This window comes from Zonotrichia leucophrys, chromosome 24 (assembly GCF_028769735.1).
Source record: "Zonotrichia leucophrys gambelii isolate GWCS_2022_RI chromosome 24, RI_Zleu_2.0, whole genome shotgun sequence".
Lineage (NCBI taxonomy): Eukaryota > Metazoa > Chordata > Aves > Passeriformes > Passerellidae > Zonotrichia > Zonotrichia leucophrys.
This window is the reverse complement of record NC_088193.1, coordinates 6,001,333-6,023,326: the sequence shown is the minus strand read 5'-3', so window position 1 is coordinate 6,023,326 and position 21,994 is coordinate 6,001,333. Positions and strand designations below refer to the sequence as shown.

The 21,994-nt window shown below is 55.9% G+C and overlaps 2 protein-coding genes across 5 annotated transcripts; one reads left to right on the top strand and one right to left on the bottom strand.

The window, feature by feature from the left end:
• The first annotated feature begins 146 nt into the window (after positions 1-146).
• Positions 147-11,296, top strand: SLC37A2 (solute carrier family 37 member 2). 4 transcript variants are annotated; one of them, XM_064732114.1, is made up of 20 exons: positions 147-275; positions 2,444-2,525; positions 2,638-2,725; positions 3,086-3,164; positions 3,361-3,496; positions 4,505-4,581; positions 4,675-4,841; positions 5,222-5,259; positions 5,483-5,662; positions 5,775-5,865; positions 5,943-6,005; positions 6,513-6,598; positions 7,405-7,453; positions 7,743-7,816; positions 8,261-8,339; positions 8,416-8,513; positions 9,710-9,774; positions 10,040-10,088; positions 10,633-10,665; positions 11,062-11,296. In XM_064732114.1, the coding sequence occupies exons 1-18, from the start codon at positions 217-219 to the stop codon at positions 10,080-10,082; spliced, it is 1,554 nt and encodes a 517-aa protein (XP_064588184.1). In that variant the 5' UTR covers positions 147-216; the 3' UTR covers positions 10,083-10,088; positions 10,633-10,665; positions 11,062-11,296. The 4 variants fall into 4 exon arrangements, with proteins under 4 accessions (XP_064588184.1, XP_064588186.1, XP_064588185.1 ...); XM_064732116.1 differs by lacking the exon at positions 10,040-10,088; XM_064732115.1 differs by lacking the exons at positions 10,040-10,088; positions 10,633-10,665.
• A 6,505-nt stretch (positions 11,297-17,801) lies between these two features.
• TMEM218 (transmembrane protein 218) lies at positions 17,802-20,917 on the bottom strand. Its single transcript, XM_064732031.1, has 3 exons — positions 20,814-20,917; positions 20,093-20,195; positions 17,802-18,312 (listed from the first exon to the last, which is right to left on the bottom strand). The coding sequence occupies exons 1-3, from the start codon at positions 20,915-20,917 to the stop codon at positions 18,178-18,180; spliced, it is 342 nt and encodes a 113-aa protein (XP_064588101.1). The 3' UTR covers positions 17,802-18,177.
• Between the last annotated feature and the right edge of the window lie 1,077 nt (positions 20,918-21,994).

The following is a 21,994-nucleotide window of genomic DNA, read 5'->3' as shown; positions in this document are numbered from 1 at the left end:
CCAGCGCGGCCGTTCCCTCGGTCCAGCCGCCTTTGAGGGCGATGTTTGTTTCAGAGGCGGCGAGCACGGCCCGCTTCACCCCTCGCGGCCGAGGAACCGGGGCCGTGCCCGGGCAGGGCCGGGGCGGGACCGGGGCCGGCGGGGCGGGAGCGGCGGCCCCGGGGGCGGTGAAAAGGAGCCGGGGGTGCCCGAGCGCCGCCGCCGCCGCCGCCCGCCATGAGGGCAGCGCTCGCCCCCGGGATCCGCCTGCTCCGCGCCGTGCCCCGGGACAGCCGGTGAGCGGGGACGGGGCACCGGGAGCGGGGCTGGCTCGGGATAGAGGGACCGGCACCGGGACTGGCTCGGGATATGGGGACCGGCTCGGGATATCGGGACCGGCACCCGAAGCGGGAGTGGCTCGGGATATAGGGACCGGGATCGGGGCTAGCTCTGGGTATAGGGACCAGGAGTGGGACTGGCCCTGGATATAGGGACCGGGAGCAGGACTGGCTCGGGATATGGGGACCGGAGTTGGGAATGGCTCTATATATAGGGACCGGGAGCGGAACTGGCCCTGGATATAGGGACTGGCACTGGGAGTGGGACTGACTCTGGACATAGGGACCAGCGCCGGGATCGGGACTGGCCCCTGGTATATCCACTTCTGGATATAGGGACCAGGAGCGGGACTGTCCCTGGATATAGGGACTGTCACCAGGATGGAGATGAACCGGGACAGGGACTGACATTGGACAGGGAGGGTGTCAGCACCGGGACAGGGACGGTCTCTGGAACGGGGCTCACTCTTCCGTGGACCAGCACTGGAATAGAGACTGGCCCTGGACACTGGAGCCGACACCAGGATGGGGACCAGAACGGGTGCAGGGATCAGCCCTGGGTTAGGGAGGAGGGGGTGTCATTCCACTCGGGACTGGCAACCGCTGGAAGTGGAACCGGGATGGAGGCCGGCCCTGGGCACAGGGACTGGCACTGGGATGGAGGCCGGCCCTGGGCACAGGGACTGGCGCTGGGATGGAGGCCGGCCCTGGGCACAGGGACTGGCGCTGGGATGGAGGCCGGCCCTGGGCACAGGGACTGGCGCTGGGATGGAGGCCGGCCCGGACCAGTGGATCGGCACCAGCGTGGAGCCAGCCCTGGGACCAGCAGCGGACTGGAGACCACTTGTGTGGGGACTGACACGGGGCAGGGATGAGAGGTCACCCCCCAGGGCCCAGCATCATCCCCAGGCACTGGACCCAGCTGGGATCAGCCCACAGCGACTGCAGCCCAGGGACTCGGCCTGGGGAGGGGGAACCTCGAGGTGGGCAGCAGGACCTGCCAGCCTCCAGATGTCTCAGGCCCTCACACTCAAAATTCAGTGGGATGTGGCTAAAACAGAGACCTTGCCTGCTGCCTTCTCTTTGACGGGGTGATGGGACGGCTGCCCATTTAATTTCAAGTAATACTTGGATTTTTTGGAAGCCCATTGCCAGACACCCCCCTGCTTTTCCATCAGCTGGAATTTTCCCTGCCAGAACACGAAGGGTAAAAAGAAAAATCCCGACACCCAAGTGTCTGGCCCAGGGGGGCGCTGTGTGTGAACTTTATCTTCCCCTTCCCTACCATGACCTCTCTGCTCCGCTTGGATCAGCCCTAGCAGTGATTTTGGGTGGTTTATTCATTTTCTGGGGTGGGCAGCAGCAGTTTCTCAGCCACGGTGCAGCCTTGGAGCCGGCACACAGCACGGGGAGTTGCCCTGGATTTGCAGGACACCCGTCACTACTGCAGCTCCAGGGAGAAGTGAAACTGCAGAGAGGAGCAGGATAGGCCAAAACCACCAAAGGAAAGGTTGTTTTCTTTCTAAACTTGGGGCAGTCCCGTGACATGTCTGTGTGCTGCAGCTGCCCCTGACTGCTTGCATCCTCTGTGCTGCCATAAAACCCTTCCTGAAGGCAGGAGAGCTCCTTCAGACATACTCATCTTGCTCCAGAGAGTGCTGGATCCTACTTGGGATTCTCCAGGCTTTATCTGTTAGCTTTGATGGGTGCAGCATCCCCATTTCCTGAGCTCAGATTCCCCCTTTCCCTGCATTTTATCCGAGCAAAGGAGATGAAATTGCTTTTTGGTGGAGGAAGGGGAGCTGGTATTGCCCCCTGCTTTTTTTTCCAGCTTATCTTTGATTAACCCTGGGAGTGATGATGAATCAGCACAGTTTCCACTCGTGACACCAGGAAGGCACTTGCTCACCCTTCGTTTCGGTGGGATGTAACTGCTTGAGGAGGTGGAAAAACTGCTTGATGTTCCCCACAGAACTCAGCTGATCTTTTTAAGCCACATCCTGGGCTTTTTTGGGGGGGTCTGCTCACTTCCTGACCAGCTCAGCTGTGCTGGTTCAGGTCACCAATCCAGTAGAAGAGTCCCCAGTCCCACAAACCGTGGCCTTTCTGCTTCCTTCCTCCCCCAGCTACCGGGGCCTGACTCTGGTGCTGACCTTCCTCTCCTACACCAGCTACCACCTCTCCCGAAAACCCATCAGCATCGTCAAGGTGAGCTGCAGCCTCGCCCCTGCTGTGGGGCAGGGAGCCTGCAGAGGGCACATGGGGAACGGGGTGCTGACAGCACTTTGGTTTCACCCCCTCTCTCTCTCTGTCCCTGCAGAGCCAGCTGCACCTCAACTGCTCAGCCTTGGGCCCGAACCCCCACAATGACTCCAACAGCACCACGTGGTGTGACTGGGCCCCCTTTGGTAAGGCTGAGTCCCCCCAGGCACCCCAAAACCCCACGCTTGTGGCAGCTGGGTTGGGCTGCCCCCATTCCCTAACAGCAGGTCGTGGCCAGGGTTTGGCAGGGAGCCAGCTGCTCATTAGGCAGCCGGAGGTAATTAAGTGATGAAGATCTGTCCCATGCCCCTGGGCCAAAGGGCAGCAGGAGGTGGTGAAATCCAGGACAGGACCAGGTCCCAGTGCTGATGGCACCTGGCCATGTCCCCAGAAGCTCCCATGGGGACCAGGCTTTTGGGAATGGGGGACAAGACCAAGCCAGCAGCCACGGGGAGGGGACACAAAATGGAGGCCAGGCTGAGGTGGCCCTAATATTTGTTTTCCAGATGGGGACAACTACAACGAACTTTTTGGGGCGCTGGATAATGCCTTCCTGGTGGCCTACGCCATCGGGATGTTTATCAGGTACCCAGGGCCTTTCCCCACTCACCAGTTTGCACCAGTCTGCGGAACTGGTTTGTTTCCATGGGCATGGGGTCGTGCTAACAGGGAAGCAGCCAAGGATCCGCTCAGGGTTCGGGAGCTGGCTCAGTGTGATGATGCCCATTGCTGGCACCACCCAGCGGTGACAGCTCCTGCTGTGCTCTCCCTCTCTCTGCAGCGGCATTTTTGGGGAGCGCCTCCCCCTGCGCTATTACCTGTCGGGGGGGATGGTGATGAGCGGGCTCTTCACCTCCCTCTTCGGCCTCGGCTACTTCTGGGACATCCACGTGCTCTGGTACTTCATCATCGTGCAGGTGGGTTGTGCTGGATGGTGCCTCTCGGGGTTTGGTTGTTATTGCTGCCCCGAGATTTGCAGGGTGTCTCTGTTTCAGCCCACACAGCTGAAGAACGAGTCTGGACTCTTCAGTTTTCGGTCTTGAGGTTGTTTATTAATTCTTATCTATAAAATTTTCTTTCAGCCCAGCCGAGATCTGCTCAGCAAGGCAGCCACAGGCACTCTGTGTTGTCCTTTTATACTACAAACTACGTATAACATATTTACACTTAATTCCCAATACCCATCACCTGTGTTAGACAGTGAGCTTCTACTCTAAACCAATCCAAACGTGCCAACATCACAGCAGAAAATGGAGAACAAGGAGAAAGGCTGAACATGCCCAAGTTCCTCCATATTGTCCCCAAAACCCCCATACCAAAAATCCTAAAATCTACATTTTCACCCTGTGATCATTTTGTTATTATACTGTTTAAATTTCTGTGGCTTTCAGGTCTTCATACAAAGCTGGTAATTTTCTCCAGAGGTCATAATCAAACCTGCAGGTGCTCTGGGCTGTGTGCCAGGGTCTCTGAGCCCCCTGGCAGAGTCCTGGCAACTCTGGACACCCAGAGGGATGCACTGAGTTCTGACAGATGCCCAGGCTTTACCTCTGTGGCCTCATCCCAGATTTTTCAGTGGCCTCCAGGGGCTGGGGTGGCCCAGTTTCTGAGCAGGGCAGCCCTGAGCATTTCCTCTCCCCACAAACCTGGCTGTGCGCGGTGTGGGCGTCGAAACCTCCGGGCGTGCCCGGCTCCGATCGGCGCGGGCAGCTGGTTTGGCAACAGCAGCCACTCCCAGTTCAGCCATGGCAGCGATGCAAACGGCCCCAGGATTGCCCCAGCAGGGAAAAAACCAAACAAACCAAGTGTTTTCTTAGCAGCTTTGGATAGGGGTGGCTGTTTTCGAGCCCAGTTGCCCAAGCAGTGCAGGGCTCCGTGGCTGTGCTCGGTGCTTGCTGGGTGATGCTCCCATCTCTTTCTTGCAGGTCTGCAATGGGCTGGTGCAGACCACAGGCTGGCCTGCTGTCGTGGCTTGCGTTGGAAACTGGTTTGGCAAAGGAAAGTGAGTTTTCTCCTCTGTGTCCCGTGCCAGTCCTGGTCCCTGTTGGCCCTGGCAGCCCCCCCAGTGCCACTGACCCGGCTGTGTCCCCACCAGGAGAGGTTTGATCATGGGCATCTGGAACTCGCACACCTCTGTTGGCAACATCTTGGGGTCGCTCATCGCCGGCGCCTGGGTCTCCTCTGCCTGGGGCCTGTCCTTCATTGTGCCTGGCATCATCATCGCTGTCATGGGCGTCATCTGCTTCTTCTTCCTCGTGGAGTGTGAGTGTTGTCATCTGGGGCACAGCACACAACCGATATAATATATACAATTTTCTACCTTGTCCATCTCTAAGCATTTTTGGCAATCCCAAACGCTTATTTCCAACCTGTGGCTGGCAGGGATGTGGATCTGACCACCATGGGGATGCTCAGCATCTTTGGGGCTGTCCAGGCAGGCTCATCCCCCATACCAGTCACTTCTCTGGGCCTGTCTTTCTAGGAAATATCAGGGGAGTCTTTTGGGTTTTTACTGGGGAAGAGAGCACCCAGAGATGCAGCCCAGACCTGGGGGTTCCCAGCCCCTGTGGGATGCTGGAGGGACAGCAGGAGGGATGGGGTTGCTCCAGGCTCTCCTCACAGGGTGTTCTCTCTCCCTGCAGATCCTGAGGATGTTGACTGCAATCCACCTCAGCATCACGTGAGTGGCGCCGATTCCCAGGGGGCCTGTCCTGGCCTGGGTGACACAACTGGGTCAGCAGGTTGTAACAGCAGGAATTGGAGCAATGTTCAGTTGTCACAGGGGGGATGGCTGTTGCTCTTCCACTGGGAGCATCCTCTGGGTCATGTCCCAGCAGCAGAACCAATGTTTCAGCCTCCTCCAGCCACGAGAGCCACATGTGCTGCTTTTGGCTTGATTGTAGACGGCTGCTGATGAGGATCCTGGAGGAGTGACCACCAGTGAGAAGGATCCTGAAGCAGTGATCTCCAACGAGGGCCCACTCAGCCTCTCAGGCCAGAGCAGTGTGGATCACTCCAAGAGCCCCAAGGAACCCGCTGAGAAGCCCGAAGCCATCAGCTTCCTTGGGGCACTCCGGATACCTGTGAGTGCTGGGATGGAGGAAAGAGCAAAGCCAGGGCATCCACAGGGACACAGGAAAACCCCACCATCCAGAGGAGGCTGGGCTCCCCTGATGTCCCCTCCTCTCCTCCCAGGGCGTGGTGGAGTTCTCCCTGTGCCTGCTCTTTGCCAAGCTGGTGAGCTACACCTTCCTGTACTGGCTGCCCCTCTACATTGTCAACGTTGGTGAGTTTTGGGGACAGTGAGGTGGGAGTGAGCCTTGCAAGGGGAACATCTCCTCACTCCTCTCCTCTCTCCCACAGCTCATTTCGGTGCCAAGGAAGCCGGGGACCTGTCGACCCTCTTTGATGTCGGGGGTATTTTAGGTTCGTCAACATCCCGGGATGGAGGGGGTGGATCTGGGATGATTTAGGGACAATCCTGGCCTTGACCAGCCCTGACTGGTCCCCCCCACAGGCAACACCATCTCTTTCCCCCAGGAGGTTTATTCAGTGGTTCACAGCACTCAGCAGGCAGCAAATGCCCCTCCATTTTATTTTGGCATCCGTTTGTTTTGCCGACCATCACAGCCTCTTCCCATCATTGCCATCACAGCCTCTTCCATCAGGTCTCGCTTGCTCAGGCTCTCCTTTTCCTGCAGTTTGCAAGCATGGAAGAGACCAGAGTGGCATGGAAGTGCAGAGAAACCATCTGCAGGGAGGAATGGAAGGGATAAATCAAAGCTCTTCACTCTGATATTATTATGTTAAACCTTGGGGGCATGCTGGTCAGAAGATGGGGGATGAAAGAGCATCACGTCGATTTTGGGCTGAGTCAGGGCAAATCTGTGCCTTTGGGGTGGTGTGGGTGACACCTGTGACTCTCCCTTGCAGGGGGGATCTTGGCTGGCCTCATCTCTGACTACACTGGCGGCAGAGCCACCACGTGCTGCGTGATGCTGGTGGTGGCTGCTCCCATGGTGAGCTGTCACACGGGCTCCAGGCCCGTCACGAGGCTTCCCCTGCTCCGGCTCCTTTGAGTCACAGCTGCCTTCCTCCTCCCAGGCTCTGGGATGAGCTGGTCACGCGCCCGGCTGGGATAGAGCTGGGATTGATTCACGTGCCCAGATGTTCCTGGGGAGGATGTCCAGCTCTAGGGGCTGGGGAGGGATTGCAGAGGCCTTGGCAACTAAAAATACCCTGTAGGTTTTTCCATCCTGCCATAACTCTGCTCAAAGCCTCGGGGGTCCCACCGAGCCCGTCCAGCTTTTGTCTCTTTGATTTTCATCCCAAAATCCCCCATGCCAGCGGCCTCATGCTCCACTGGAACTTGGCCTGGACATCCTTCCAGGCACCTGCACAGAGCTCATCTGGCTTTGCTTCCACGACATGGCTAATTAGCTGTAATCCAGTCCTGGCTGGCTCTGGGGTGGGAGCCTCTCCTGCTGAAGGGGCTGGCACGTGCTGGGAAGCAGAGGGGCTGCAGCACATCCATGGCCCCAAGAGCACCTCTGGGGCAAATTATGTCTGGCTGCAGCTGTGGGACGTGGCAGAGCCTCCCTGGCCATAAATCATGGCAGCACCTCTGTTTGCCAGCTGCCAGGTATTTCATCATGCCAGTGGGATGCAGAGGTCAGGGTGCACTCAGCCCCCCATCCCTGCTTGGCACAAGCAGTAATTCAGGTCCCACATTCTCCATCCCATTCCCAGGGTGCTGCTGCAAGGAAAACTCTTGGTAAAACAGCTGGAGTAGCCATAACTGGTTCACCTCGTGTCTCTTTTCCAGCTGTTCCTGTATAACCATGTGGGTCAGAATGGCATTGGCGTATCAGTAGGTAAGGGGATCCTTGGTGCAGCTTGGTGCTGCCACTGAGGTGGTGATGGAGGGCACTGAGGATTCACCTGCCCTTATTCCTCCTCTTGAGCCAGGCTCCAGGCTGAATCTGGGAGAGGGTGTTGGATGGGAGTTCACTGCCTGCTGGGTGGGATCCTCATGGGAAATGGAGATGCACAGGAGATGGATGTGTGGGACAGCAATGTCCACACATGGGGTGGGGATGATGGATCCAATGCCCTGCTGCTCCCTGCCCCTGAAGATCTGATCTCTTCCCGGGTACCCTGCAGCGATGCTGATCATCTGTGGAGCTCTGGTCAATGGGCCCTACGCGCTCATCACGACAGCGGTGTCGGCAGATTTGGTAAGAGGTGCCCGTGCACACCCAGAGGCTGTTCCCTCTTTCCCAGAGGGATTTTTGCACTTTACCTTTGTTTTCCAATGCCTCCAAAGCCCATTGGAGAAGGGCAGAGCTGTCACTGGTGCTGCACTCTGCACCCTCCCTTAAACACAGGGCATTTTCCTGTTGCTTTTTCACCTTGGCCACATGACTGTGTTTCAGCTTTGCTGCATCTCCCTCTGAGCACCAGCAGAGTGGAAATATTTGGTGGCAGATCCCCTGGGAATTTCTGCCTGCTGTTGGGGATCCATGGTTTGCCTGCAGGCAGCATTTGAGTTTGGTATTTCCATCCGTGGCTGGGTCTGACACATGGAAATTGCTGCCTGGGACATAATGCTCACTGGGGAATGCCAGCCAGCACCCCAAAGCTGCTTCTGCTCCTCATGTTTTATCCCTCCATCCTTACAGGGCACCCACGAGTCTCTCAAAGGAAATGCCAAAGCCCTCTCGACCGTCACGGCCATCATCGACGGCACGGGATCTGTCGGTGTGTCCTGGGGGGTCTGGGGGTCCTGTCCCCTCTCAGGTGGGGACAGGGCTCACCTGGCTGCTGTGCCCCGCAGGTGCTGCCCTGGGGCCGCTGCTGGCAGGGCTGATCTCTCCCACGGGCTGGAATAACGTGTTTTACATGCTGATAGCAGCTGATGTCCTGGCGTGTCTGGTAGGTGTCTCCTGGCAGGGCTCCTTTCTCTGCCCTGGGTGTCACAGCTCCCTTTCAGCTGCCTGCTCACTGGTGGAGGGCACAGATGGTTCTCCAAAGACATCCAGGGCAAACTGCAAAGGCCTCTATTGGCTCTTGGTTTTCTCAGCTTTTACAGACATGGGGTAACTGAGAGGTGTTTTCCACAATAGTTGAGTTATTGCTTCCTTACATGAGGCGTCATTTGTTTTCTCAACTTTTACAGAGATGGGGTAACTGAGAAATGTTTTAAAAGATTTTATTCTATTATCAGTCTCAATAAATAGTGAGACACAAAACCCTCAACAGCATTTCATCACAAACTAACCTATTTCTCAGTTACAATACCTTATAAATGTTTTTCAACCTATAAAATTTTACTACACCATACTACTATTACTTTTAACACTAATCTATACTTTTTCTTCATATAGTCCTACTATAATACATTTTTCACAATTCTAATTCTCTAAAATATTTAATCCTTCTACAAAACCATATTTTGAAACTTATTAAAACCTATTTCTAGTTCAATCTCTCTCTCAACAATGTCATCTCTATTCCATAACCTTCCTGAGCCAACACACCTTATCTCAGTATTTACATACAAATATACAAGACTGTGTCAACTTTCTATCAAGCTTTGAGAATTCTTCACAAATCTATTCCCCACAGACTCCAAACCTCTGCTCTCACTTGGCTTTTCCCAACAACCTTCTCCTTGCACAGGTTTAGTTCATATGAACTTTGCTGGGAAGAGCTGTAGGGTTGATCTGTTGGTGGTGGGATGATTCCTGCCAAGGCTGGAGGCTGCAGTGCCCACAGCCAGATGTGGGATTTATCTGCTGGTGATGGGAATACTCCTACAAGGCCGGAGGATGCAGTGTCCACAGCCAGATGTGGGATTGATCTCCCAGTGATGGAATCTTGCAATGAATGCATGCCCATCCCATGAATTGATCTCCCATGATGGGAATACTCCTGCCAAGGCTGGAGGATGCAGTGCCCCCATGTAGGATTGATCTCCCAGTGATGGGAATACTCCTGCCAAGGCTGGAGGCTGCAGTGCCCCCATCCAGCTGTAGAATTGATCTCCCATGATGGGAATACTCCTACAAGGCTGGAAGCTGCAGTGCCCCAGCCTTGCAGCCGTCCTCCACCCTCCCTTCCTCTTGCAGCTCCTGGCTCGCGTGGTGGTGAAGGAGGCCCGTGGCTGGTGTGGCCCCATGGCGAGGCAGAGAGGGTACGTAGCTGCCCCCCCGGCGTGGCCCCTGGTGCCAGGGTGCCCGGGCAAGGTTTCAGTGCTGCTGCAGAAGGATGTTTGTTACCCCTTGCTGTCGCTGCTGCATCTCCGCGCGGGCATCGCGAGGCCGCCGGCCCCGTGTCCCGCTCACGGGGCCACTGAGGCATTTCCACCTCCAGCCAAGGCAGCACCCGGGGGATTTTAGCCACCTGCACCTCAAAAAACCACTTGGGGTGTTAAACACGGTGTCCTTGTGTCTTTGTAGCTCTAGTGTGCAGCTAACAGAGTCAGTGATGGATGGGAAGTAGCTCGGTGTAAGTATCTTCACTTGAGCTTGAGGATTAAATGCAAACACAAGCCTGATCCATTCTGATTCTGAGTTTCACTTTGCAGGCTCAGCCTAGAAATAGCCGCTGCTCCAATCATTTAGGGCCGAGATCAAGATTTGGGAATCAAAAGATCAAATTGCAATGGCCAATTGTGGGGGAGTGGGAGGAAGGGGGGAGAGGGAGGTGTGTTTGGGCAGTGCATCCTCGTCTCTGGCTGATTTAGCAGATCCTGGCCCAGATGCCCAATCGATTGGCATTGATTAATGCACTTCAAACAACTGAATTTGTAGGCTTTGCCCACCTGTGCAACTGAGCTTGATTACACACAGCCAGGGCTGGCTAATCAGACCTGTAGGCCAATCACCGCAGCGAGTGTATAAATAATCCCCAAATCAGCACTGCCCCGGCTCTGATTGCCACCACCATCCCCGTGTGACACCTAAAGGAGGGGCCACAGCCTGTCCTGGCCGTGGGACTGCCACACCCCGACCCCTGCGAACGTTCCGTCCCTTATGTCTTGTGTTTGCAGGTGACACACCAACAGTCTGGGCCTCGTGCTGCGGTAAGTGCAGCCCAGATGTGCTGGTGGAGGGCTGCAGGCTCTGCTCTCTCCTGCCGCGGCTGGTTAGGGTGACAGCTGTCCCAGGGGTGACAGAATTCGTGTCTGCACCAAACCCTGCCTGGTTTCTGCTGGGGGAAGCAGCTGGCTCAGGTTGTGGCGATACTGCAGTGTCCTGAGGGCTTTGGGGAGCGTCTCTTGCAGAGAAGAGGCACAAACGCTGTAGGATTTTTGGGGACATTTCAGCTTTGTCCGGAGACACAACAGTGGCCGGATCTCCTGCTGGTGCCTGCTTCTCCTCCTGGGGCTGAGCTGTTTTCCCTTTCCATCTCCGCAGCGCCCACATCCATCCCAGCGCCTGTGCCCGCCCTGAGCTTTAAGGAGGTTTCTCTCCCGCAGGTTTAAGGAGTTCTGACGCGTCCCTGCGAGCCCGGAGCGAGGACAGAGCTGGGGCACCGGGGGGAGCCGGGCACGGCCCCGGCCCGGCCTGGGCACGGCCCCGCGGGCACTGCCAGCACGGGTTTGATCCCAGCGGAGGAAGGGGCGAGGAGTGGCCAAAGGGCCCTGGCCAAACGCTTTTCTGGGTCAATTCTGCACCATCGGCCGTTTTATTAATAAAAACGTGTAAAATCTGTGTGGCCGCTCCGTGCCGTGTCCTGAGAGGCTCGGCCAAGGCTGTGAATACCCGGGGGCAGTGATCACACTCCTCTCCTTGCTTTTCTCTTGTTTGTGAGCCTGGCCCATCCAGGCCCTGCTTGCTATTCCAATGCCCTGCTTGGTATTCCAGGGTCTGGATCAGGAGGATGGTGCCAAATCACTTCAGGCGCTGCCTCACCAACAAAGCACTGCTTATTCTACACAGGCAACATCCCCGGGCTGAGCCCAAATTAAGCCAGGCTTACTCCTTGACACATCCCACTGCAAAAAGAGACTAAACCCGATGTTTTTTCTCATTATTAATATTCCAAAATCATACAGTTTAGCTCCAAAAGAAGCACATGCATGAGCCTTACACCGTGCTGAACTGTTCTCACACTGCCTGCTCTGGGTCCGGTGCTGCTGCTCGCCCTCGTCAGGCGCTCCCTAATTGGAGCGGCCCCAGGAGGTTGTGGCGGTGCCGCTGGCTGCCAGCCCTGCCCTGCCGGCTCCCCGGGCAGTGATGGGGCTTGGGAGCCCCCACGGTGTGAGTGACTGAAGCCAGGGCCAGCTGTGCAGCCAGATGTGCGCTCCGGGGCGGGGCGCGGAGCCGGGGCGCGGGGAAGCCACGGGGTGTGGTGGCATCCCCTGGGATGTGGTTGCATCCCCTGGGATCTTTGCAGCCCCTTGGGATGTGATTCCATCCCCTGGGATGTGTTTGCAGTCATCTGGGGTGTGATTGCATCCCCTGGGATTTTCTGCAGCCCTTGGGTGAGTCCTGGAATTCACCATCCCTGGGATTCACTGCATCCCTGGGATGTGATTCCATCCCCTGGGATGTTTTTGCATCCCCTTGGATGTTTGCAGTCCCCTGGGAAGTGTTTGCAGCGCCCTGGGATGTCACTGCATCCCGTGGGATGTGATTTCCATCCCTTGGGTTATATTTGCAGTGCCCTCGGATCTGACTGCATCCCCTGGGATGTGATTGTATCCCCTAGAATGTGTTTGGTGTCCCCTGGGATGTGATTGCATCCCTTGGGATATATTTGCAGTGCCCTGGGATGTTTTGCATTCCCTTGGATTATTTGCAGTGCCCTGGATATGATTGCATCCCCTGGGATTGATTGCCCCCTGGGATGTGATGTCATCCCCTCGAATGTGTTTGCACTCTTGGTGATTGATTTTGCAGTCCCTGGATGTGATTCATCCCTGGGATGTGATTCGATCTTCTGGGGATGTTCTTGCTATCCCATGGTCTTGCACCCCTGGGGTGTGATTGCATCCCCTGGGATGTGTTTGCAGTCCCTGGGGTGTGATTCCATCCCCTGGGGTGTGATTCCATCCTCTCACCACCCAGGGATGGTGCCTGGCTCCGGGGCTGGGGGCTCTGTGTGTGCCTGGGATGAATTGCAGCTCTAATTGACTTCACCTCCTTGGATCTTGACCCGAGGAGAAAACATCTGGGCCTGATGTGATTTTATTGAGTGCTGATTTCATCAGCAAAGGGGAAAAAAAGGGTGGGAGGAAAAAAAAGGAGGAAACTTGCAGCCAGTTGGAGCAGCTCCCTGTAAACCTGTGGGGGTGATGGAGGATGGAGTGGCACAGGTCAGGCAGCCTGGAGAGGGGCAGCTGCAGGTTTGAGGTGACCAAACAGTGATGGCCTTCAATCCCCTCCTCTCTGGCTGGTGATGCTCAATGAACCTTGGAGAAAAAAGCAGGAAAAGTCATGGAACAGGCAGAGAAAACCAAAATCCCCAATTACTCCTTTTTCCCAGGAAAACATCAATCCCACAGGGCTAAACCCTGATGGAGCCACAGGGAGTGGTGTCATTGCAGGGTCTGTCCCCAGCACAGCCTCGGGGTGACCCTGCAGTGTCCCCAGGCTGGTGGCACTCGTGCCCTCTGTGGGCACAGGGACCTTGCTGCTGGCAGGGATCCATGGGCTGGGTGAGGGTGGCCCTGTCAGTGCAGTGTGGTGGAGCTTTCACACTGCTGAGTGACCTAATGACCATTCTATTCCCCTTCAAGCCAAAAATCATCCTCTAGTCCTGACACTCATGGGGGCTTATTGAACAGCAAGTTGGTTTGGGGATTTTCCCCCTCCTTTCTTCTAATTTTTTTTTTTTTTTTTTTTGCTTTCCCCCCTCCTGCTTGTCCTTTCAGCTGCTTACAATCTTTCTGGGACAAATTTAGGCCTGGGCCATGTCCCACTTTATGTTTGGAAAGTCTGAGCAGCCTTGGCTCCGCTGCCAGGAGCGAGGAGAAAGGGCACACAGCCCATGGCAGCTTCAAACTTAAAATGAAAGGAGCCAAATGCCAAAGAAAACTCCAGATCTCTCTGAGCTTTGGAATTGAAGGGTGAGTGGGACGGCAGAGAGGGGATCCCCTGGGTTTGGCTTAGCCAGAAAAAAAAGGTTTAAATGGAGCTGAGCTGCTCTGGGAGGAATCTGGAGGACAACTCACCTTGTTCGTCCTCTGCTGGTTAAGGGGCTGCTGCTTGTGTCGTGTCCACCTCTGTCCTGTGATGGGACAAATCCCACCCCAAAGGGGCTCTTTGGGCGTGGTAAATGCAGTGTTTGGGTTTTTGTGTGGGTGCCCCCACAGTCCCCAGCCCAGCAATGCCATCCCACAGGAGGAGGCAGATGGGCCAGAGGCTGCTCAGATTTTCTGGGGGAATGCTGCTGGTCTGCAGGGAAGGTGAGGAGGTGGCTGGGGCACGCTCTCTAATTACCTATGCAAGGAGCAGCTGGCAAAGGCTGAAGGGCTTTTTAATTAGCAGCCAAAGGCAAATCAGGATCCAGCAGCAGGGAAGCTGAAGTCAGCAAAGTCAAGGTGGAAATGTGAGGGCAGTTTTTCCAGTGAGGGTAATTAAGTGCCAGCAGAGAGCAGCGTGAGACATGAGGAATGGCCGTCATTCAAGGGCCTTAAATCAAGGAGAGGAGTTTCCCCTGCAGACATTCCTGCTCCTTCCATCTCTGCTTTGGCCCTGCTCCCTGCCCTCCCTCAGGCTGGTGAGCCTGGCACTGCCCGGGCATCCTGGTGCAGGGGCATCTCTGCTCATAACGAGCCAGGCAGAGAATTTAGGGAGAAAAAAGGGCTGCTCTTCCCCCTGGCCTGAAAGCAGCCAGCCTGCCCTCAGCGTGGCACACAGATCTTTCAGCACAGCAGCTTTCTTGAGCTGAGATTCAGCCTGATTTTCTGCCTGCACCTTGGGACATGGCAGTTCTGGTTCTCTAATGTCTTGGTTTGGAAAGACAGGAGTCTGCTAAGGAGGGCAGGAGCCTCCCCTGAAATGGAGAATGTAAACCCTCCCCACCCCTCCGAATTGCTATGAATGTTAAATTAAGGGGCTCTCAGGCAAAAATATGGGAGCAGGAAATAACAGTTCTTTAATAGGGAAGAAAATAAAAGGATAAAATAAACAATGCAGTACATTAGAACAACACTGACAGAGTCAGAACCCAACCTGACACCCTGTGGGTCAGGCTGCTGGCAGCAGTGCCATTGGAATTGTGGCTCAGCCCTCCTGCAGTGTCAGGGCTGGTTCTGCTGGAGCAAGGGGGTCCTGTAGAGAAGGATGTATTCTTCCTCTGAAGATCCAGTGGAAGAGGCAGCTGCTGTTCCTCTGGGGAATCCAGTGGAGAAGCTGTGCTGGTGTTCCAGAATCTCCAGATTATATCTGGGTAGCAATGCTTGGCTCCTCCCTCTGGGCTCACATCTCCCAATGGGATGCTGTAGTTCTTATCAGCCATGCAGTGACATTCAATAGCTGTTATCAGCAGGTGTGCCCTCCCCAGGGAGGAGTGATTGTGGTCACTCAAAGAGAGAGATAAGGCAACTGCCCACTTGACAAAGGTAATCTGCCATACAGATGGCAATTGAAAACATCTTGCATTGCAGTTTTCAACCTCTGATCCTGCAGGAGGAGGCCTGAATCAGTTTGGGTTGGAGCAGGGCTCCTTGGCTTTAAACATCCCCTGAAGTCCCAAAATCCTCACCTGCAGCTGAGAGGTTGGGGTTTCACACAAACCTGCCCTCCTGCGGCACGTTAATTCCAAAATAAAGGCTCAGGCTGCAGATGGAGGCAGATGTGCTAGAAGGGATTATGCTCCAGGAGTTGGAGCTTTGGGATGTGGATGGAAGCAAAAAATCCCCATTTGGGGCTGGTTGGGAAGCAGCTCTGGCTCATACCAATTCCTTGACGTGGTCTTTCCTGTTCCAAAAATAAACAGGAACCGTTTGGAAAGCCCCTGTGTGGGGAGGAGCAGAACTCCCCAGAATAAATAAATACACAGAGCCCGGGCTGAGCTCATCCAGCTGGTGGCTCCCCACTGCCAGGGGCTGTGGAGGATGAGGATGAAGCTCAGAATGTCTCAGTGGGGGTGAGCGCACGTGAGGCTTTCTGCAGTTAATGGGGTTTTTGAGAAAATGCTGAAATGCCCTCCTTGGGCAGGAGCTGCTGTGTCTCTCTTGCAGCATGGCTTTCTGCCCTCCCCAAAGTAACTGCTGCTCTATCAGCCTTTCAGCTCATTTTAGTCACAAACAGTTAAGAGGACAGAAAAAGCCCTTATTTGGGTTTAATACAGCACAAAATGGAGAGAAGTTTCACATTTCTGCTGTTAGGGTTGGGTTTTTAGTGCCCCAGCTGCTCTTGCTGTGGTTTCCCTCCCATTTGCTGGACTGAAGCCCTGGTGAAGCTGTGGCCTCACTGAGGCTCCCAAATCATCCCACAAACACAGGGATAACAGCAGAGCTGGAGCTGCCAGGGAAACTCCATGTTCATTAATGTTATTAACACAATGAATTAAATATGAATTTTGTTTCAGGTGTAACATCAAAATCACCAGGAGACCTCAATGTGCTTGTGCTGCATTAAATGCTCAGCATTTCCTCAGCACACCCCCTGGTCATGGGCTTCAATACAGGAAGGGATGGAGCATGGCTGCAGTTTGGAAAGCAGAGATGCCTTTTCTCTGCTTTTTTTGGGACTGTACTCACATTTTTTAGCTGACTGAGTCAGTGCTCTGGGGTGCTGGGGCATTTTCTGCCAGGGAAGCATCACCTCCACACCCACTGCCTCTGCCTTATCAATCTTGCATGTCCTGAAAGCTCTGCTTGGTGACTGACAGCTGTCAGACAGGGCTGGAAAATGACAGTGGGTTCTTTAATTTACTGTCATCGGCTCAAAATGAAAAAAAAGAGAAAAAAATATTTAAAGTGAGGGAAAAAAATCTGAGTTTCTGCCCTCAAGTTTTTGGCTGTGTTGACCCTGATCACTGCTCAGGGCTGTTTCACTTGACCTCACGTGCTGCCAGCTCAAGGCTGAGCAGCTCCATCCCTGTGGGGCTGGAGAACATGAACAAAAGCAGAGCCACCTCACCCCTTTGTCACAGACACATTTTATGAAAAATCCTTTCCTCAGGATTTTTCCTCCTGAGAAGCTGAGAAGCCTCAGGAACAAAATGTAAACAATGGTTATCTGCTGCTGTGGAATGCAACAGGTGCATCTGTGATTGGTCCATGTTGGTTGTTTCTAATTAATGGCCAATCACAGTCAGCTGGCTCAGACTGTCTGAGACAGAAGCTTTTGTTATAATTCCTTCCTATTCTATTCTTAGCCAGCCTTCTGATGAAATCTTCTTCTATTCTTTTAGTATAGTTTTAATATAATATATATCATAAAATAATAAATCAAGCCTTCTGAAACATGGAGTCAGATCCTCATCTCTTCCCTCATCCTCAGACCCCTTCCCTGTGGGAGCCTCTCCCCAGTGCAGCAGGGAGGGTAAAAAGGCTTCTTCCCTGCTACAAAATGGTCACAGGCCACCAAAAATGCTTTTCTCCTGCAATTTCAAAGCCTTTTGAGATGTCCTGCAGGAAAACAAGCTGCTGCCATAGAGGGCACAGAGCAGCAGTGGCTGTCAGACAGCTCGTGCTGCCCACAGCTTCATCTCAGCACAGGCTCTGCCTCAGCAGCACTGCTGCCCTGGCTCCCCCCAAAAATAGAGACAAAAATGGGATTCAACCCCATTGCTGCTCCTGCAGAACACAGAGAGGGTTTTCTCCCCCAGGAGGGGAAAAGAGGGACAGGGTGACAGCAGCTCCAGCAGGATCTGTGCTAGAATTGAGCAAAGGTTTGAAGTTTTAGGGTGGGAGCAGCTGTGAGCCTTGGCAGCACCCAGGGCCCTCACAGGCAGGGAACACTCAGATATCTGCATTTCCCATGGCTGGCAGCCCTGCTCAGCACCAGGGAGGGCACACACAGCTTTTTGCTCACTCCTGGGAGGGCAGATTTCCATTTGCTGTTTGGGATCACTCTGCATTCACTCCCACCCCAAAGCCTCTGGTTTCCACTCCAAGGGACCATCCCAAACAATCCACAGCCACACACTGATGTTTGGTTGGGTTTTTTTCTCAAGGCAGCTCTCATGGGCACTGTCACCACAGCGTGGCCAAATGTGACATCCCTGTGGAACAAATCCAGCCTGAGGCGGGGATTTCTCAAAGAGTTTTATTAAAGCACAGTGAAAAAGGAGCAGTAACAAACTGCTCTTGTTTGTAACTTGCTTGTTTGTTTGCTCTGCCCATCTCTTGTGGGTAACAATAACAAACCACCTCGGTTCAGCACTGAACCAGGAGCAGCACCACGTGCTGGATCTCAGCTCTCTGTACACGAGAGCAGCATTCAGAGGCTCTCACACCTTTGCAGGTGCACAGGCTTGAACCCCTGGGGAGGAAGGAGCTCATGCTCAGACCAAACTTTGCTTTTTAAGATGAAGCAAAGGCTTCTCTTGCTTTGCTGGCTCTAAGAACATCAGGGTCACCTCCAGAGCAGCCCCTGGTTTATTCCCATGTATCAGGATGTCCTTTTTGCTGTCTCTATCTGCTGTGGAGAGGCTTGGCATACACAGGCTCCATGAGGTGGTAGATGAGGAACAGGAAGAGGCAGCCCAGGAACACCAGGCTCATCACAGCCAGGAGGATGAAGCGCCCGATGAGGAAGGTGTCCACAACCTGCAGGGCACAGAAGCACAGAGATCCCAGCAGGTCACGGCCCCAGCCTGCTCCAGGAGCCTGCAGGGAGCACAACACAGCCTGAAAGGATAAAAGGACCTCTGGGGCTCCCCCAGATTCCTCTCCTGGCTTTCCATGCCCGGGATGCACAGTGTGTGACAAATGAGAAGGAGATCCCTGCAAAAAGCTGCTGGGAATGTTAATGTGGAGCAGCAGAGCTCTGAGCACAGGCAAGAGGCAGCAGCCAAGCCCTGCAGCAATTCTCCCCAGCCACAATCCCTCCTTTTAGAAGGGAGATGGCGAGAAAAGAGAAAAATAACAATTAAAAATAAAGCTGTGGTAGCCAGGCAAGACAAAGAGAGGCCCAGGGTGAGGAGCTGTTTGTGAACCCCCCTCTCTGCTCCCCAGACCCCCAGAGCTCTGCTCAGCCCCAGCTCAGCTTCATCCATCGCATTAGCTCAGCCCTGCTGCTCCCGCTGAGAGTCTCTGGTGAGCCCAGCGCTGGCTCCTTCTGCACGTTTCACTTTTTAATTAGCCAATTAGCAGAGTTTTGGTGCAGAAAGCCCAGGTCATGTATTATTGATAGGCAGGGCAGGTCCAGTCCAATTGAAGATCCGTGAAAAAATAAAGCTTTGCAATTCCATTTGCCTCCCAGGCAACAAACACGCACTGGGCTGCCCTTCATCTCACTGCTAACCTTCAGAGGAGCAGGTCAGATGTGACACAGAGAGAAGAAAAGAACATTACAAGTCTCTTTTAGTAGGGATTTACACAGAACAAGAACCAGAAAAGCAGTAATTAACATTCATTAATAATAGAATAGAGGAAACAGCACCTGAAAGGGCTCAAAACTTTGTGTATTCAAAGGCCAAAGAGCTCTGGGAGAGCTCAAGGTGGCAGCTCAGACAGCCTGATCCAAAAACTGGGGAGATCCCTGGGCCTGACAGGGCAGATGGCTCCGTGCTCAAGCATGGCAAGAACCTACAAGAGAGCTGAAGAGCTGGAATTGGGCTTTAACCAGAAATCAGAGCTGAGGGAAAAACTGATAAGGGAAAAAAGCTGATAAGGGAATGGCAGAGAGGGAGCAGAGGCTGCTGGAGCTGGGAGGGAGCAAAGCAGAGCCCAGGGCATGGGAGCAGGGAGCCAAACCCCACGGGTCAGGTGGACCAGGGTGGAAATCAGCAATTTAGTGACAGAAATGAACATTTCCCAGCTCCACCAGTGACACAGCCTGTGCCAGAGGGAGAGCACAGAGGCAGCACGGGGCAATCTTGGGGCACAGGGGCGGTACTGGGGCTCCATCTGAGCTAAAAACAATTCCTGGGGTCTCAGGGCATCCTGAAACCCATCCCTGAAATGAAGAACCATTCCCAAACCTTCCTGCAGTGTATCCCTGTGGTATGGAACCATTCTCAGGGCATCCTGCAGCCCATCCCTGGATATGGAACCATTCCCAGAGCATCCTGCAGCCCATCCCTGGATATGGAACCATTCCCAGAGCATCCTGCAGCCCATCCCCAATGTAAGGAGCCATTCCAGGGCATCCTGCAGCCCTTCCTAGGGATGAGGAGCCATTCCCAGAGCATCCTGAAACCCATCCCTGGGTGAGAAACCCCGGGGTATGGAACCATTCCCAGGGCTCCAGGATGGCCGCAGGGCCGTCCCCGGCCATGCCCACGGAAAAGGCCGAGCCCCGGGGCTTCGGGACAGGAGCCGGGGCCCTTCCCGGTGCAATCCCGGGCCCGGCCGGGGTTCCGCCCTCCCCTCCGCCCGGTCTCACCTCCTCAGCGCCGGCGGGGCCCGGGCTCTCGCCCTCCCGGGGGAACAGCAGCAGCGCGGCCGTGAGCGCGGCGGCTCCGAGCAGCACCGGCACCGCGCCGACCCTGCGGCGGGAAGGGAGCGGGGGGCGAGCTCAGCACCGGCGGGACCGAACCCCGCGATCACCGGGCCGGTCCCGCCCCATCCCCGCGTTCACCGGGCCGGTCCCGCACCCGCCCCGTCCCGTCCCCATCTCCGCGCTCACCGGGTCCGGTCCCACCCCATCCCCGCTCTCACCGGGCCGGTCCCGCCCCATCCCCGCGTTCACCGGACCGGTCTCATCCCCGTCCCCCTGGTCTCATCGGGCCGGTTCCGCCCTATTCCTGCGCTCACCGTGCCGGTCCAACTCCACCCCCGTGGTCATCGGCTCCGGTCCCGCCCCATCCCCGCGCTCACCGGGCCGGTCCCGCACCCGCCCCGTCCCGTCCCTGTCTCCCCGGCTCACCGGGTCCGGTCCCACCCCATCCCCGCTCTCACCGGGCCGGTCCCGCCCGGTCCCCGCGCTTACTGCGCCGGTCCCGTCCCCGCCCCGTCCCCATCCCCGCGCTCACCGGGCCGGTCCCGCACCCACCCCGTCCCGTCCCGTCCCGGTCTCCCCGGCTCACCAGGCGGCCCCGTCCCCTCCCCGTCCCGCCCCATCCCCGCGTTCATCGGGCCCGGTCCCGCCCGGTCCCCGCGCTCACCGGGCCCGGCCGGCGCGGCCCAGCGCCATCACGAGCAGCAGCGCCATGGCCCAGAGCAGCAGCAGCGCCAGCACCCCCGGCCCCACGCCCAGCTCGCCCGCCATGCCGCCCCGCGCCGCCGCTTCTGCCTAGCAACCGCGGCGTCCTGACCAATCAGCGCTGCCCGCAGCGCCGCCCGCGCTGTCTATTGGCTAAGGGGAGGAGGGAAGAGGCGAGGACCCCGCTTTACCCGCCCCCCGGTTCTATCTCCGCGTATCCCATTGGCTGACGGTGGAGGGGTGGGCGGGGTTTCTCCGCGCTGCCGGAGGCGGGGGCGCACCCGGGGGGCTGCAAGTGCTAAATCCCGATCCCGATCCCGATCCCAGCCCCCATCCCGGCCCCGATGCCGATCTCGGTTCTAGTTCCGGCGTCGATCCCGATCCTGATCCTGATCCCAGTCCCAGTCCCAATTCTGATCCCGATCCCAGCCCCCATCTTGCCCCCGATCCCAATCCCGGTTCTGGTTCCGGCCCCGATCCCGATCCTGGTTCTAGTCCCAGACCTGATCCCAATCCTGATCCTCATTCCGGCCCCGATCCCGATCCTGGTTCTAGTCCCAGTCCCGATCCCGATGCTGGTCCCGATCCCGATCCCGGTCCCGGTCCCGGCTCCAATTCCAGCCCCCATCCCCATCCCAGTCCTATTGAACCCCGGCCCTACTCACTCGGTCCCTATTCAATCCCGGCTCTCCTGGCCCCATGGGACCCCCGGGTCCCGCTCCAGCCGCTCCCCGTCCCGCAGCCTTGGACCCGATCCCAGCGCTCGCGGCTGCTCCCGGTGGAACGGGAATTTCCCTCCGCTCCCTCCCGGTGCAGGCGATCGGTGCTTCATTACCGCGCCTTGGCCGGCGCCACCCGGCTCTGAATGCACTTTCACCCCACAACCCTGAAAATTGAGCTGTCCACGCCCTCAGTTGTATTTAGGGCCAAAATCAGGCAGATTTTGTTAATATAGGAATGCTGACATGGGTTTGGAACAGCCATGCTGGGGGTCTGGGACAGCCAAGCCAAACTAGGGAGGTTTGTCAATGCTACAAGCATCCTCTAATATCAAGAATGAGAGGAATTCACATTTAAAATAAATATTTGAGCCTGTTTATAAATCCTGTCTCTCCACCACCACATCTTGCCCACATCAGACCC